At 30.8% G+C, this 17,016-nt stretch overlaps 1 protein-coding gene across 2 annotated transcripts; it reads left to right on the top strand.

Annotated features, from left to right (window-relative positions):
* Nucleotides 1-8: 8 nt before the first annotated feature.
* LOC106056265 (SEC14-like protein 1) lies at nt 9-16,690 on the top strand. 2 transcript variants are annotated; one of them, XM_013212912.2, is made up of 16 exons: nt 9-389; nt 2,668-2,817; nt 3,748-3,879; nt 4,047-4,175; nt 4,473-4,707; nt 4,826-4,980; nt 5,112-5,301; nt 5,497-5,585; nt 5,705-5,775; nt 5,888-6,194; nt 6,748-6,885; nt 7,705-7,953; nt 8,381-8,526; nt 8,963-9,064; nt 11,876-11,927; nt 13,083-16,690. In XM_013212912.2, exons 1-16 carry the CDS (start codon nt 327-329, stop codon nt 13,125-13,127), a joined length of 2,253 nt encoding a protein of 750 aa, XP_013068366.2. In that variant the 5' UTR covers nt 9-326; the 3' UTR covers nt 13,128-16,690. The 2 variants fall into 2 exon arrangements, with proteins under 2 accessions (XP_013068366.2, XP_013068367.2); XM_013212913.2 differs by lacking the exon at nt 11,876-11,927.
* The last annotated feature ends 326 nt before the right edge of the window (nt 16,691-17,016 follow it).

Raw genomic sequence — 17,016 nt, 5'->3', positions numbered from 1 at the left:
TGCGCAAAGTTACTTCCCCTTCCGTAATTGAACTCAGGAAGGAAATGGAATTATAGATCTCTAGATCTAGACTTAGATCATAACAATGGATAGAGAAAACTAGATTCCCCTAGATCTAGATCTAGATTCTAATTAATATAGAATTTATAGATCTATCTAAATGTAGATTCTATACACTTCACTCGGAATGACTTAGATGTTTAAACCGAAAATGGAATTAGGCACACAGTTGGCATTGTTTACACATTTCTTAAGTTAAACTTGAACAGCTGACTGACTCAGTGACTGCAATCACTGATCACTCGGAATCAGACTCATTCAGTACAATGGTCCAGACATATCAATCACCCGTCAGGGTGTACAAACACTCTTTTGAACTTGTTATGGCAGTGAGTTATATTATTGTTAATTGTAGGCCCCAGGCTAGTATTAGAATAACAAGATCTAAATTCTACTCTAGTCACTCTAGCTAGTTCTAGAATCTAGATCTAGTTAATTCTAGATCTAGAGCCAACTAGAGGAGGCTCTTATAACTTTTGAACACCCCATCGAATTCTCCTTTTTGTTGAATGGGTCGCTTTTTTTTTTTCTTTGTAGAAAATATCATGTTTATTAAATTAAAATAATTAATTTATAGCTCTATAATCTATATAAATTTATTTCTGTCTGTTTCTACATATAGATCTAGATTATATAGGTATTTAAATAAATAAACTATATACGATATATAAAGTTAAGGCCTCCGCGCGGTGTTGCTTCTTGACAATCTGTCTAGTGTAGATCTGACTGTAGGTAACGCTGAACTCAACACTTCAGTAACACCGGTGAAAGGCCGAAACAATCAAATAGGTAGTCGACGCTGATATGTTGTTCTACAAATATGTTTAATACTCAAAAGGGAATCGTCCGATGTCAATAATGTTGTAGTCAAGTCTACTACTCTACAATAAGCGTCCTCCTTCTAGCGTCGTTTAGAGCGTTCTTCTTTTTAAAAGATCTGTCACGTCACTTGTCGCTAATTAAAACTTTACCCTATTCCCGAAACAAATAACTAATTCCTAACTACTTCCTAATCATGTCATAACAATATATATATTTATATATATTATATATATATATAAATATAAAGAGAGAGAGTATATGAGGAAATAGACTATAAATACATATTGCAAAATTGAATCTACTTCTTTTACTACAATCTAAATAATTTAGATCTACAATCTAAATAATTTTTAAGTAACACCGATATAATTTATTAGCAATTACAAATTGGTGTTCAACACCAGTGCTCACTGTTCAACTAAAGGAGAAAGCCCAAAAACTGCGTTCAAAATAGGAGCATGAAGTGACCTAATTTATTTTAAAATAAAATCTTGACTATGGGTGGTAATACAAAGGAACACAGCTATTTTTATAGTCCTTTAGTTGCAGAATAAGAATCTGCTTTCAGTTTTTTTGTAAGTTAAACCTTCACCAAATAAAAAAAATAAAATTTATATAAAAATTGACCTAGTTCCCAAAAGTCGGTGTTCAGTTATAAGATCTACCATAGTTGTGCTAGAGTTCTATAAATAATAAATATAGATTAAATATTATAATAACTTTATAATAAATATACTATAGATCTAGTATAAGACTGTCACTATCATGACTATGTGACTATACTAACTACTTAAGTCTTAAAGTGACTAAAGTCTAAACTTGAACTGTCTAAACTATTATTCCCAACTCATTCTTAAATTTAAATATTCTTAATCTAAATCTAGATTCTAGATGTATGACTAGATTTAGATATTAGATGATACTACTCCTACTTACTAGAAAAGTAACTAGATCTATGATCTAGATATCTTTTACTTTTCGATCTTGATCTAATCTATCTAGATCTATAATAATCTATATTTCTGTCTAGACTTGGAGTAAAACAGAGTTAACAGACAGTGACATTTTGTAAGGCTATCCAAACACATCACCTATTAACACTCCTTTATTTTATTATTTATACCTTAATTGCTATATTGCTACTGTGCATGCACCATTTTATTTCATTTCCAACATTTAGTGCTTCCTTTTCCTTGAGAAGGCAAAGTTCATCTTCAGGTCAAAGTAGACACACAGAAAAAATAATTTTTCCCTCTTGGTAAACAAGGGGAAGGGTCATGACGCATCAGCTCAATGAGACTTTTATTTTTGGCTTCTAGATAGATGAGGAAACACATGTGATTTATAAAATATGTTGTCAGTAGGTCTGGATCTAGAGTAATCTAGACAATACTCTCAATATTGATTCTGTCGTCTATGACTATAAGTATAATAAATTATAATCTAATAAAATTCTAGACTAAATCTCTCTAGATCAGTGTTTACTGTTGATTAAGGATAAGATATAGGTTCACAGTCAGCAATAAGCAAACAACATTAGTGTCATGGTGGAAAACCATACTTTATTATCTTGAACGAGTGTACCTTTGTGCACCATATCAACATTTGTTTGTGGAACACTAGGGTTCCGCAGACCTATGTGCAAGACTAAGCTCTAGTTACACTCTAGTTATACTCTAGCTCTAATATACATAAGGATAAAAAAAAAAACTTATTTATTGTAGATTGGCTGCAGGCTTTCAGAAAATAATGTAAGACATATAGACTGCTATATTACATCAACAGGCTTATCAAAAGAGGTTTCCCACCTGCAAAATGATTCCAGTATTTCTAGGCAGTGACATAACACATGAGTTTAAATCTGAAGATGGTGCTGAGCACATAGTGGAGAGAAGATGTAAGCTGAATGTCGATGCACCATATCTTCTCAAGAAGGTAAGTGAACATATTTCAAATGATTTATAAACATTTAAATGAATGATAAAGCTTGCAATTTTTGTTGGCATGTTAGTAATTTTTTGGTAGTTGCACAGAATATTTTTAATGAAATAAACTTTGTGTTTCCAAGAGACTCGAGTACAATTAATACGTGTGTCTATTAAAGTTCTTAATGATTTTTATACACTAACTACTTTAAGATTTATTCAAATGAATGAAAAGTTGATTTAGTTGAAAAAATTGTCAAATCGGTCAAAACTAGTTAAGCAGTTAAATACTGTGTCAAAATAATTAACACACAGAGAAGAACTTAGTACACCAGTAACCACATAACTTTTATTTGTATAAACAACAACAACATATCATCTTATTATAATCATTTAGTTAGCACCTCAGTGAGGCCTTGAAAGTTATTTCTATGTAAATAAAAAAAAATTAGAATTTATTAAACCAATGTAATTGTAACCTTTGATCAGAAATATAGAGTTAGCACTTCACTAACTGTGAGTGGATATTAGAGATTAATCACTGCATTTGATGTAGGAGAAAATGCCTAGGATATAATTAATTAAACAACAATTATGGTTAAGCTAGTAATAATAATTTAATATGCTGGCAGAAATGGGTATTTTTTTTTAATGTAAAGTATTTCATGTGTACACCTTTGAACACTACAACTAATCAATTGAATAAAAGTAATTTCATTTCATTACAACAATTTCTCAGGTCCCTGAATCTAGAAAGAAAACATAAACATATAAAAGCTATTTCTCTACATCTCAGAAAAGGCTTTATTGTGGAATGTCTTAGTTTTTTCGTGCAAGAAATTTATGGAATTGATTCCTACAAAATGCTGAGTCATTTTCCCCTCAAGTTTTCATTGTTTCTTAATTAAAATCAAAATAACATTTTTTTTTTCATTTCTAGATTGCTGGTGTTGACCATGTGATATTTATTCAAAAGAATCATTTGAATCGACGTACTAGAACATTGGATATTGTTGCTCATAATGAAAGCTTCTCCTCTAGACTTACAATTCAAGAACACTGTCACTATTCGGTATCTACTAAGTTATCTTTCGGCCTTTGTTTTGAACATTGCATTGCTGTAATTTTTATCTGATTTGTAAACAATTTAAATCCATTTATGAGTTTGATTTCATGCTGCTACTTATTATTTTTTGTTTAAACTTGTGGTATTGAATAGAATTTATATGATGACATTAGGTTCACCCAGAGAACCCCAACTGGACATGCTTTGAACAGGATGCCAGTCTGGATATTAAACACTTTTTTGGCTTTGAGAGTACAGTGGAGAAGATTGCAATGAAGCAGTACACCTCAAGTGTCAAAAAGGCAAGTCATTTATTTACTAGCAAACTAATATCATAACTAGTTGGCCATGTCAACACATTTTTTTTTGGCCACTTATAATGGAAAAGAATTTTACTTATGAATTTTTAAAATTATAATAATATAAATATTATAAATTATAATAATGGTTTTGATATAGAGGTTGTTTGCGGTTTGTAGCAGACATCTAGAGGCTTAAAAAAAACAAAATGTATGACATATAATCTCCAATGAAGTCATTGCTTATTTTCATTTGTATTTAAAAAAATATATTATTATAATTATAATTATTATTTCAAGGGTAAAGAAGTTATAGAATATTACATCAACGAACTTATAAGTGAAGGAGTAACCTATATACCTCCATGGAGCGCACCAGCAGGAGTTGAAAATGCTGAAAAAGAAGAGGATCCTAGTCAAGACAGTGGGCTGAGAAGCCGTTCAGATAGCATTGGGAGTCAGCATAGCCAACATAGTTTAGTGCTGGGCGCAACAGCAGCATCTATTCAAAGGAAATCTCTTACACCACCAGAAGGTAGCATCAAGTTGAACTTGATTGTTATAGTCTAATGTTGCATGTTTACATAGATGTAAATTTGTATATTAAATTCATTTTTTTTTCTTTAATCATTTTAATTATAATTTTTTTTTAGTTGTTCTCTCACCTGAAGGTGGACCTGTGATTAAAACAGATGTGGATAAAATTGATGATGATTACATTGCTAGATTTCTGGGCCATCTCACAATGGTTGAAGAAAGTCAGCTTGTGCAGCTAAGAAGGTGGTTACAGAAAACACACAAAGGCAAGGTAAGTAAAAACATCATAAGTTGTGGTAGCTCATCCCCACAAGAAGTGAATTATGGTATCAATTGTTGCATACCAAAAGAAAATAAGAGATAAATTTAAAAAAAAAATAAATTAATTTACTTAAATTTTAGATACCCAAGGATGCGCACATTTTGAGATTTTTAAGAGCAAGGGAGTTTAATGTGGAAAAGGCTCGAGAGATGTTAGTTCATTCTCTAGCCTGGCGTAAACTGCACAACATCGACAAAATCTTAGAAGGCTACAAGCTTCCTGAAGTGCTAGAGAGATATTATCCAGGAGGCTGGCACTACTGTGACAAAGGTAAAGCAAGAATATCTGCATTAAATGTTGTTTTTTTTTGTCAAAGACTAGAAAAGAACACTACAGGCTAATTATTAAGAACATATAAAAAAAGCTTAAACTTGACTGGATACAATAAAATCAATATAAAGGCTGTCATTTGCTTTTTATAGGTTTTTACTTCTGCTTTCAGTTTTTAAAAAATATACATTTCAGATGGTCGCCCATTGTATATCATTAAACTTGGGCAGATGGATGTGAAAGGGCTCATGAGATCTGTTGGGGAAGAAGCTATTCTTAGACATGTAAGTTGATTATTTTTTTTTCACTATTTGCTTAAATTGTTGATACCTGAGTTATAAATGTTTCTTGTTTTATTATATTTAATTTTTTTTCAAAGCTACTTTTTTTTTTTTAATATCAGGTTTTGTCTGTTAATGAAGAAGGCCTACGAAGAGCTGAGGAAGCCACTCAAAAGAGGGGATATCCAGTTAGGTTAGAATGTACCAAACTTATATTTGTATATATAAATATATAACTTTATTTTATAGCATGCTTAGAAAATGTGCCTCAAGTTATTGTATGTATAAAATTGTTTTTCAAATAGTGCCTGCACCTGCATTGTTGACTTAGAAGGGCTTAGTATGAGGCATTTGTGGCGCCCAGGTATTCGTGCTCTACTGAGAATCATTGAGACAGTTCAGGCTAACTATCCAGAGACTATGGGCAGACTTCTCATTGTTCGTGCTCCGAGGGTGTTTCCTGTGTTGTGGACACTAGTCAGTCCATTCATAGATGAGAACACGCGCAATAAATTCATGATATATGGCGGCAAGGATTACCTAGGCACTGGTGGTCTGGTGGAGTTTATGGATAAGCAGTACATACCAGATTTTTTAGGTGGTGACTGCTATGTAAGTAATATGAGCAATGTATTAATTAAGCTTGGTGGTGCGGTGGTCTAATGGTTAAGCGTTTGACTTAGGAAACTGAGGTCCCGGGTTCGAATCTCAGTGAAGACTGGGATTTTGAATTTCAGAATTTTTGGGGCGCCCTTGAGTCCACCCAACTCTAATGGGTACCTAACTTAAGTTGAGGAAAGTAAAGGCGGTTGGTCGTTGTGCTGGCCACATAACCTGCTTGTTAACTGTTGGCCCAAAGAAACAGATGACCTTAACATCATCTGCCCCATAAATCGCAAGGTCTGAAAGGGGAAACTTTACTTTTTTTACTTTTACTATTAATTAAGCTTAATATTCTTCTACTAAAGCTTAATGCTTAAGCAAATAATTTAATTGACTGACATCAGTATATAACAAGATAATTCTGGATCTATGATAATTAGTCAAGATAATTAACATTTCTTCTTCACGCTTGGTAAAAAAAAAATTGATTTTGGCAAAATCTGAAGTTCAGACCGTTCAATATATATATTATTGGTACTAATTTTGTTCTGTGTCTTCTTAGTGTGATGTCCCAGAGGGTGGCCTGGTGCCAAAGTCTTTGTATCAAGAAGACTTGGTGGACAGATCTCCAGAGGAGCAGACTCTTAGTACTGACAGCTTGTACCAGACTGCTGCAGTGGCTAAGGACTTTCCACATGAGGCTAGTCAAATAGTTTTTTTAAAAGTTAGACCTCTTGAATCGAACCATTTTAACTAATTAGACAAAGGCATGCATTGTCTGGTAGCCAAACCCATTGTACATTGAGTGGTAGTCTAATGTAGTCAGGTGTACAGTTTGAACTGGAATTTTACCCAAAGGTTAAGGCCATATCGACATGAATCAGAGAATTTTGGCCTGCTATTATTATTTTGCTGATTTTTTTATCATTGTAAATGAAATTACTCTATATTGTTTCTTCTTGACTGTGTGACATGACAAGGAATGGAATTTTCTATCACTGAACTATAATAGTTGTCAGAATAAGTTGTCAGTGAATTGTTGTTTTTTCGCGGCATTATAGGGTTTAGGCTCATTTATAATACCATCTAGGAATTTTATTGATATAGATCATTGTTAAATAACTTGGCATCCTAACATTAGAATTAGCATTTTCTAAAGGTATGGTGCCATTTCTAGTAGATAATAATAAAAAAAAAAATATTTTTCTTCAGCTTAATATTAATAAACTGTCTAAAATTCTAATTTTAGTACATACGATCCTGTTTGTTAACTTTTTTAGAGCTGTGAATAGAATAACTAGACTATATTAAATAATGGACTGTGCTCTTATTAGATATTGATTTAAAGAAATATCTTATTTAGTAATTTTTTAGATGATTGATTTTTTTTTTCTTGTTTCATTTTTATTATATTTTACATTTCCTACAAAATAACGATGAGTACATTATATGGATATTTATACAATTATTATAAATATGTATACATTTCTTTCATTAAATTCATTATGTCTGTCTTTAGGTGTTGATTGAGGTGCCAGAAAAAGGAAGTGTGGTTACCTGGGATTTTGATATTCTGAAAGGAGATGTGACATTTACAGTTTTTCTCTGCCGAAAGGCAGCTCCACAGCAGCCTCTTCACCAACATTATGTAGGTGGTACATCTGGCACTATGGGCTGTGTGCAGTACATTGACAAGACAATGGTTGTTGGGCGAGACATCAGTATAGTAGAACCTCCAAATATATGTCGGGATGGTGACAGTGTGCAGGTTGGTGAACTGACTTAAAAACAACACATTACTTCTGGGTAGAGCCCTGCTGTCCCTCCTTAAACATTAAAAAAACATGTTTACCTTTCAAACTTATAGAAGTAGATTGAAACAGTTTCTGTTAACAAAGTTATAATTGTTGTTGGCTTTGTATTCTTTACTACTATCAACCATCTAAAATTTCCACCACAAACATCAAATGCACATTAGAACTATGACAGAAAAACATCCTGAAATCCAGAGTTTCAATAATGTTTTTATCTAGGCCTTGAGAAATGAAGTTTGTCAGTAGAGTGCTTATATTCTCTAAGCTAGCTTGTCCATATCCAATATTAAATTATAGGCATATCTTATTTCAGTCACTCGTAGAATATTGGAAGTAATAAATTAAAAAAATTTCCTTTCATTTTTCTATTTACTTCTATAGGGATCACATGTGACCTCACAGCCTGGGCGCTACATTTTACAGTGGAAGTATTTCGATACAACCAAGCCCTCATTTGATTTTCCACTCAGCTCTCACAAGTCAAAGGTCATGTACCACACAGAGCTCCTCCCTTCAGCTGCGTTCAGGTAAGGCAACTCAAACTAAAATGTACTAGTCATGAGTCCAGTATGCTTTATATATTTCATTGATCACCCAGTGCTCTCTCATTCTTAATGAATTGGAAGGGGAAGTTCAAAAGTATTGATTCAAGTAAATGCATTTGTGTTTACATTTGTTTACAACAGAAAGTAAAAAAGATACTCTTATATTTATGTATACTATAACAAGTGATACTATCCACAAACTCTCAAAAGAAATTATTCAAGAGATGGAAAATAGAAAGATGCATTATAACTCAAGTACTAGTACATGATGTGTCCCGATCTGGATATAGTTTTTTGTGTAATCAGTACAGTTTGTTTTAGTTCTGGTTTGAAAATGGCATGTTGTATTTAGTCCCAAATACTGTTTTAAATAACAATTATTCATAAACTATTTATGTATTCATTGTTCTGATTTTAGAGGCTCCATGACGAGTTTACAGTCATGTCAAAGTGGTTTCTCTTCACTGTCAGCTGGTACAGCTAGCAACCAATCCATTGCAGGTTCCTCCTGCCCCTCCAGGTGATACCCCAGTCAATTCATTAGAGTGCTCTAGTCTTTGCTTCATTAATTGTTGTTTTTTTCTTTTTAATGTCAAATATCACCAACAGCTATAGGATACTTGTATAAACATTAAGAGTGAAGTTATTAACTTAAGAAAATATGTAATGCTAATTGGGAGTTGGCTTTGTACTCATTAAAAATCAGTAGTAAAAGTAATTCAAGACTGTAAAACCTTGGGTGGAGTGGTAATGAGCATAATCTGTTCTGGACTTGGCTGTAGGGTAATGTTATCACAAAGTACACATTATTTTTTTTTTAGTAGATACAACTTGGGATGTTAAAATAGTACTGAAAAAGTCTTCACAGTTGTCTGTAATTGCAACTTAAATTGATACAAAATTGCTTATTTTGTAGCTCACTTGCTAAGTATAGTACTCACTACAGTTTTGGTGTATTTACTTTTTTTTTTTGAAACATGATTTGGTATTCAAAATACTTGATTTCTTCTATTAGATTTATCATTTGAAAAAAAACTATTTGATAAAATGTGAAATGACTGTAACTGTTGGTGGCTTTCTAACCCTTACTTGAACTCTTACAACCAGCATGCCATTTCTTGTAATGTAATGAGATTAATGTTTTAGTGATAATTGCATGCCATGAGTTGGATTACAATGATCATTTCTGAGTTTAAAGCAACATCTTACTGCTGTGTTTCTTTTCTATGAGTCTCCTACTTTATTTACTGCTGTAATAACTTTATATTTCCTTTTTTTTTTTTTAAATTGTTCTAAAAAATGGTTGATTGTTACGAAGCTAGGTAGTTGGGTGTGTCTTTTAAGAATGTATTTCCATACAGTCTGTACAACACTTGGTGTGTTATTAAGCGAAATTGGATTGCAGTTTGCCAGTAATTTTTACATTTTCTAATGCTTACATATACATATTAAATTATTGGAAACAATCTTTCTGATCCAATTAAGTCTCAGACTGACCCATTTTTAAACATTGTTTATTTGCACACTTTTTTTTTTGTATGTAGGAGATGACATTTACATAGATATTGCCCAATTCATGTAGCAGATGAGCGCTTTCAGTCCATCTTTTTCTTGCTCTTTATCATGATACCTTACACTTTGGTGTTGTATGCTCAACCTAGCATTTTTACTAGATGTCTAAACCATTAGGTTCTCGTTGACACATACATTTGGCTTTAATTAGTCAATCCTTGAAAAGAAGAGATAATGCATCCATTAATTGTTATTAGTTTTGTTGATTGCTAAAGACTATGGTAGAAGTGTAGTGGTAAAATTGTGTGATATTCTTCTTTTGTTTCTCTAGTTTTTTAATTATTATTTCACTTTTTTATTTTCTGTATTTTAAATTTGTTATTAGAATTTTTTTAAGGATCTAGTTTTATTATTGTATACTTCCGTGGGGGGGGGGGGGGGGGGTAAATTTTTAAAGAAAATAGGGTGATAATAATACATCGTAACTGACTGTAAGGTCATGGTGTTTGTAACAACATATTAATATGAACTCATTGAATGCCTTATCATATTGCACGGTACTTGTTATATTACTAGAAACATTGTCATGTTTTTTTTTTTGGGGGGGGGGGGGGAGATAAGAAAATGTTTATATTAGAAACAAGTAAATACCCCACATAGCCCACCTTCAAGTCTTCCTAACAGTATACAAACTATTGAAGTGTTCAAACATGTGTACATAGAGGTTCAAAGAAAGTTTGTATAATGAAATTCAAAGACAAAACAGTGAAGAAAAAACTATGAAGTTATTCTCTGACTGTTCTCTAGTTCACTGATCACATTAAAGCAGCATGTTTGATTCCTCATTGTATTTTGTGAGGTATAAAGACAAGGCTCGGGTTTGTTATCTGTCATGAAACATTAATAGCATATTATGAGGAGATTTCTATATAAATATATACATTATTTATTTATGTTGTATTTCTTTTGTGTTGTACTAAAGATGACTAACATTTGATATTGTACTTGTAACTCTATTATTTATTGCATTTTAAAAAAAAAAAACATTATATATGGTTTTCTTTTCTTGTATTACTATTATTGTACTCAAAGGGTTGTGCACATAATATAACACACACTTATAACATATTTGGACACCTTGTCTCACTTGTGTTGTACTGTTTGTGTGTCATAATCTTTATAAAAATTGCAGTGCCCAACAGTTGTCTCCCTGCACTCACTGCTTTAGAACTAGTCATCTAGTGCTCTAGTATTGGCTACATTGATAGTTGGTTCTATTACTGTTTATGTTATTACTCAAGTCAATGTAATCTATTTTCTGTCTTTCTTCCTATAAATTTGACACTTTTGAAGTTTCTTACTTCTATCATTATTCAAGCATGATCTGACTTTTGTAACATTCTAGAATAATGAAATGAAAATAAAAAGAATAAAATCTCATAAAGCATAAAATTTCATATTTATTTGGCCTTTTTTTTATTATTAATATTTTCTTTTTATAAAGTTTTGTTGTTTACAGTGACAGTATAAAGTTTTTGTGTTGTTGACAAACATTTAATTTAGTATTAATTCCATTTGCTTGTAATGTAGTAATAGTAAAATTAATAATGGAAATGTCTTTGTTTCTGAAGATTAAGGATGAGTGCAGTGTTTCACATGGCCACACCAATTGTGAAATGTAACTAGAATAAACATTCAAGAAGGAAACACTAAACATTAATTATTATTAATTATTCACATTGAATTATTTACATTGATTTAGTGGTCTTACAATCTTAATATGCTGATGGAAAATTAACTTCCATTTATTATTTTATAGGATTTTTAACGTCTTTCAGTCTTCAAATTCAAAAGGGATTGAAGTGTCAAAGGTAAAAATGATCAACATCCACTGACCCCCCCAAAAAATATTTTAACATTAATACCTTGAAAAAAAAAAGCAACAACTAAATCTGCTTTATAAGTGACTGCATGTGCTTCATCGTCTTAATGCTTAAGTAAAGTTACAAATTAAATTGAAATAATGAAACCAGAATGCTGTAAGACACTATTTAGTATTCTTTGATACTTGGAAAATAATTCCAGTAAACCATCAAAACACATTTTCAAACCACTCTAATCAGTTCATTCTGTAACCAATCTGTTCATTATGTAACCACTTAATCATTGTGTAACCACTCAATCATTCTTAACTGCACAGTCATTCTTAAACCGCTCAGTCATTCTGTAGCCACTCAGGTCATTCTTTAACCACTCAATAATTCTTAACCGCTCAATCAACACTCAATCATTCTGTAACCACTCACTTCGTTCCATAACCACACAATTATTGCATTATTGGGAGAAGTCAGACTCTGCAAAGACTTCTATCTTTGTTAGTTAACTAATAAAATTGTCCCTTGTGATTCAATCTGTGAATCTATAAGAACATATGCACCTGAGCGCCAGTCTACAACTGATATAATTGTTAAACTGTAACAGGCAGTAAATCTGATATGTAGCCATAATAGTGATCATTGGATCAAGGAGTGTCATGTGACTGAGTTTTGGTTTTAAATCATGGTTATTTTTAACTTTTTTCACATTACAATGCTGGATATTTAAAAAGCTATTTTTTTAATACAATTTTTCAACATTTGTCATTGTTTGACTTGGTGTTGTATAACTAATAATTTTAAAAGTTTTATTATTACTCAACTTTATTATTTTAAAGGTAATTAAAATTAAAATTCCTTAGCCATTTTCTGCATAATTTCAGTTATTATTATCACAATTAAAAATCATATTAAGTGAATTCAGATAGATCTTTGTGAGCTGAACAAATTAATTATGTATTAAAATTAATTGATAGTGCAAGATATAGTAGATTTTTAATAAAAAAACTAAATAAGAATATAGATTTATAATATACTTTAAATAATGTTTTTAGCTAAAAAAAAATATATGTTTTAAATTTCTTATTGTCAGGAATATATGTTTGAAAACCTCTAAGCAATGCCAACTTATTCTTATATATTTTCTTGTAGATCTCTGATGGTTCCACCAAGATGATTGAAAATCCAAGAAATTAAACAACAACAACAGCTGGAATATGAAAGGAAAGCGCATACTTAATTTATGCAGGTTCCATAAATAAATAATCAAGTTTTTTTTTTTAAATTATCTAATTGGAACCAGGTGACATTTTGTCCTCTTATCTTTTAATTTGTTAAATGGCAACCTTGATTGTGTCACTTGTAGATAGACATCCTTAGGCTGACCCCTGTCAGATCATATAGTAGTAGACATTTTTAGGTTGACACTTGCCACAATAGTTTTTACTGTACACAGCACTTTGGTTCCTCCACAATTGTATTTTTGATCCTGTTTGTACAGTTTTTTTAATGTGTTCACATTTCATTATTGTATTCAGTGTAAGTTTGAGCATGGAATGAGTCCAACTATTTCTTTTGATTGTTCAGGAACCAGTGGGGGAGAGCTAGTTAAACCAGATGATTAATGTCAAAATGATTTTTTTTTAAATTTACAAAATAAAATTGTTCAAACTTGTGAGTAGGGCATAATGTCCTTTATATTTATATGTTATTGTTACACTTGAGTGAAAATGTGTTAGTATTTTAAACATATATATGGATCTAAAAATGCCAAACTTTTTGATTGTGCATATTATCTTAATTAATAAAGCACTAGCCAAGGTGTTACTTTAACAGATATATATATATATATATGCTTACATTGTCTAAAATGCAAGTTTAAGACTCATGAAAGAATTTTAAAAAATAACTTTTCTTTTTAAAATTTAAAGTTATGCTTTGAATCATTTTTCATTACTCTTTATCACTGAAGGCTAAACAAATTTAATTTTTTAAGAAACATAAAACAAAATCATACTAAAAAAGGAACAACAAAAATACACAAAAAACCCAGCACCAAAAATAAGCTGGTTGGGCAATTGTAATGCCTGTTAAGAAAAAGAGTCATAATATATACTATTTTTTCCATGAGTTAACAAGTTCTAATGGTTAAACTTAGGGATGAACTAATGCATTAACAAGAAACTACAGTTGCATAGACTGTGTAAGCTGAGTGACATGCATTTAAAACAAGATTATTATTTTCAGCTTTTAGCTGAGGAAAAAACAAAAAAAAAACTGTTTGTTTTGAGTTGGCAGTTAAAACATGTTTACAATATTCATGTCATCATATACTTTAAAAAAAAAGCGTCATTAGATTGTATATGTTGCATTTAGTAATGAATGATAGCTGTATCAATTCACTCCTCATTAATAAAATATGACTTCTTTTTGTTTGCCACATGTCAAGTAAAAACATAACATGCTAACGTGATGGTTTTGTGGGAGAACAATTGGTTGAAAAGCTGTTTAAATATTGCATGTTTGCTTTTCATTCTGGCTCTTGTTTGATGCATACATAAAATAATTAGCTAAAAGCATATCATATTTAAAACTGTATATAAAATCTGTACTGTTTAGATGTAGAAAAGTAATTATGCCAGGATGAATCAGTGGTTGAAAAACATTCTAGCAGTACAATTAAGACAAGGAAAAAGTTTGTATCTAGTAAATGTTGTTACATAGAAAAAAATGTTCATCTGAACAAATTGTATTTGAGCTTCAATCAAACCAGTTACTTTGTTCTTTTTTTATATTTATATATTGTTGTCTTCTAGCCTAATAGTTCAAGTATTTCCATTAATTATTCAAATGAATTTTTTTTTTAATTCAAGGAAGCTCTGTATAGTTAATAACTTATTAATATTTTCATTTAGTGTACAAAATTCAACTGTAGCTTATTATACTGATTAACATGTCTGTAAGGTTATAGTCTATTTAAAAACATTTACTTGTATTAATAAATGGTAACTGACTTTAAGATGTTTAACAATATGTTAGTATTAACACATGTGTTACCTAGTCATATTGAATGATACTAATTATTTATTTATTATTAGAAATATTGTCATGTTTTTTTGTCAACCAGCTATTTAAAAAATGTTTATTTTATAACTATAGTAAAATTCCTAGTAAAAATGGCAGATTATTTATTCATCGTTTTTTTTAAGAATTCCTGAGACTACATTAGATACATTGCAATGAACAGAAATGAATGTATAAAGCCTATGGGCATGCCGCTGCCCAATTATAAGCTGTACTAATTAGATGTTGATTGTTTGGGTGATCAATCAATTAAGGGACAAGTATCACAAAATAAAAGGAAGGAGAGATAAGCAATGATTTTTTTTCTTTAAAATTACACACAAAATATATGACAATTTTTTTATATGCTAACTTCTCCTTCCTCTGTTCATTTTCAATTAAATTGTTGGTTCAATTGATATAGAAACTTCTACTGTTGTCATAGTGATCATAGCATGTTGCCACCTTGTTTGATTACATTATGAGTCTCAAAGAGAGTCCTTGTATAAATAAGATATTAGCCTGGCTGGGTTTTTTGTTTGTGATCTGCACATTCAACATCTAGTGGTGCTGTAAATAGATACATGACTTTCCAAATTTAGTTTTTATTATGGAATATGATCAGATGTTATAATATAGCAATATGAAATGGCATCAATTCTTTTTACACATGTTTGAAGAAATCTAGTTTTGATGTTCTTTTTATCATTAAGCTCTTTATTTTTTTAAAGTATACAGACATGAACCATAGACAACCTAACTTTATACTTCATACAACAATCATTGACATAAATCCTAATTTTAAAAAATAGATAATTCTCTGGCTTTCTTAAACATAAACAAAGGAATTTTTCATGGCTATTATTAGTTCTTGGTAATAAGCTTCTGTCTTCTTTGTTACACAAAAGACATATAGTCTTTGTCCTAATTGTTACAATATTAGTTTCTGGGACACTTTTATGTATTATTACATCTGTTTTCTGCATTCACAATTACTGTCATCTCTATCAGTTCACCTTATCACTAATTAAAACTTTGTATTTGTGATTCTTCTAGGGAATAAAAAAAAATGTAATCACTTTTACATCCCCAGCAAATGTCAGATACCCATTAGAGCTGGATAGATGTTCTCTTAGTCTCAATCTAATCTCAAGCTTCACTGGTACTTGAGATGGGTTTAGAGGTCATACTTTTTACTACTCAGCCACACAAACATTATATTAAAAACTAGAAAAGATATTTTAAAAATATTTTTTTGGACTGATTTCAAATGAGGCTATATGTCAAAATATTTTCTAGTGCTTAGTTGTTGAATGAACTGTTTCGTTTCTTCCTTTGAACTAAGAACTAGAAGGACTGAGAACTGAAGTGCCCCAGTTTATGATGGTATTATCTGACCATGATTTTATCTTTTACCTTAACATACCTTGGTAGACTTAACCTGAGCTGAACAAAGCTTAGGCTTGATAATCAAGCTGTTTGTCACTTTGTTTTTCAAAAACTGCTCAGTAATATCTTTTTGTGTGTTTTAAAAATTGGAGTAAACAGTATGTGGGAAGCAATATTTTTTTTTGTAATGAGTTGAAATTGTATTCAAGCTTATGCTATTTTTTTTAATGCTCAGTATTATACCAATGTGATCCAGTCATAAATGAGACTTAATAGAATTGCTATAAATATATATATATTTTTTTTTTTACAAAAATCAGCCCTTTTTTTGTGTAAATGCTAATATTTTTTAAACATTGTGTTTGCTAAAAAAAAAAAATTTGTTCATAATAAAGGAAACAGTAATACTATATTTTTTTCAATCTAAAGCTGGTCTTTATATCTTTTACTTATAAGAAATCATGTACTTTACACTAATTGTGATAATGTGGTTAAATCTTTGTTTGCTATTTAGTTAGTTTGCAGCTCCTAGACCATGTTTCACTATCACAATTGTTTTTTTCACCTATTCTCTTCACTCTACCAATGCTTCTTTCTGAAAAGAAGTATATTCCAGTTTTTTTTCAATTAATTA

Source organism: Biomphalaria glabrata, chromosome 2 (genome assembly GCF_947242115.1).
Source record: "Biomphalaria glabrata chromosome 2, xgBioGlab47.1, whole genome shotgun sequence".
Lineage (NCBI taxonomy): Eukaryota > Metazoa > Mollusca > Gastropoda > Planorbidae > Biomphalaria > Biomphalaria glabrata.
Note: the sequence above shows the minus strand (reverse complement) of the source record. Positions and strands in the feature narration are given on the sequence as shown.

Bases quoted from the DNA above. Each gene is read 5' to 3' on its own strand.
- LOC106056265 (XM_013212912.2), top strand. From the start codon at position 327: ATGGTCCAGACATATCAATCACCCGTCAGGGTGTACAAACACTCTTTT. The intron at 4,176-4,472 runs GCAAGTCATTTA...TATTATTTCAAG, and splicing joins ACACCTCAAGTGTCAAAAAG to GGTAAAGAAGTTATAGAATA. The intron at 4,981-5,111 runs GTAAGTAAAAAC...CTTAAATTTTAG, and splicing joins AGAAAACACACAAAGGCAAG to ATACCCAAGGATGCGCACAT.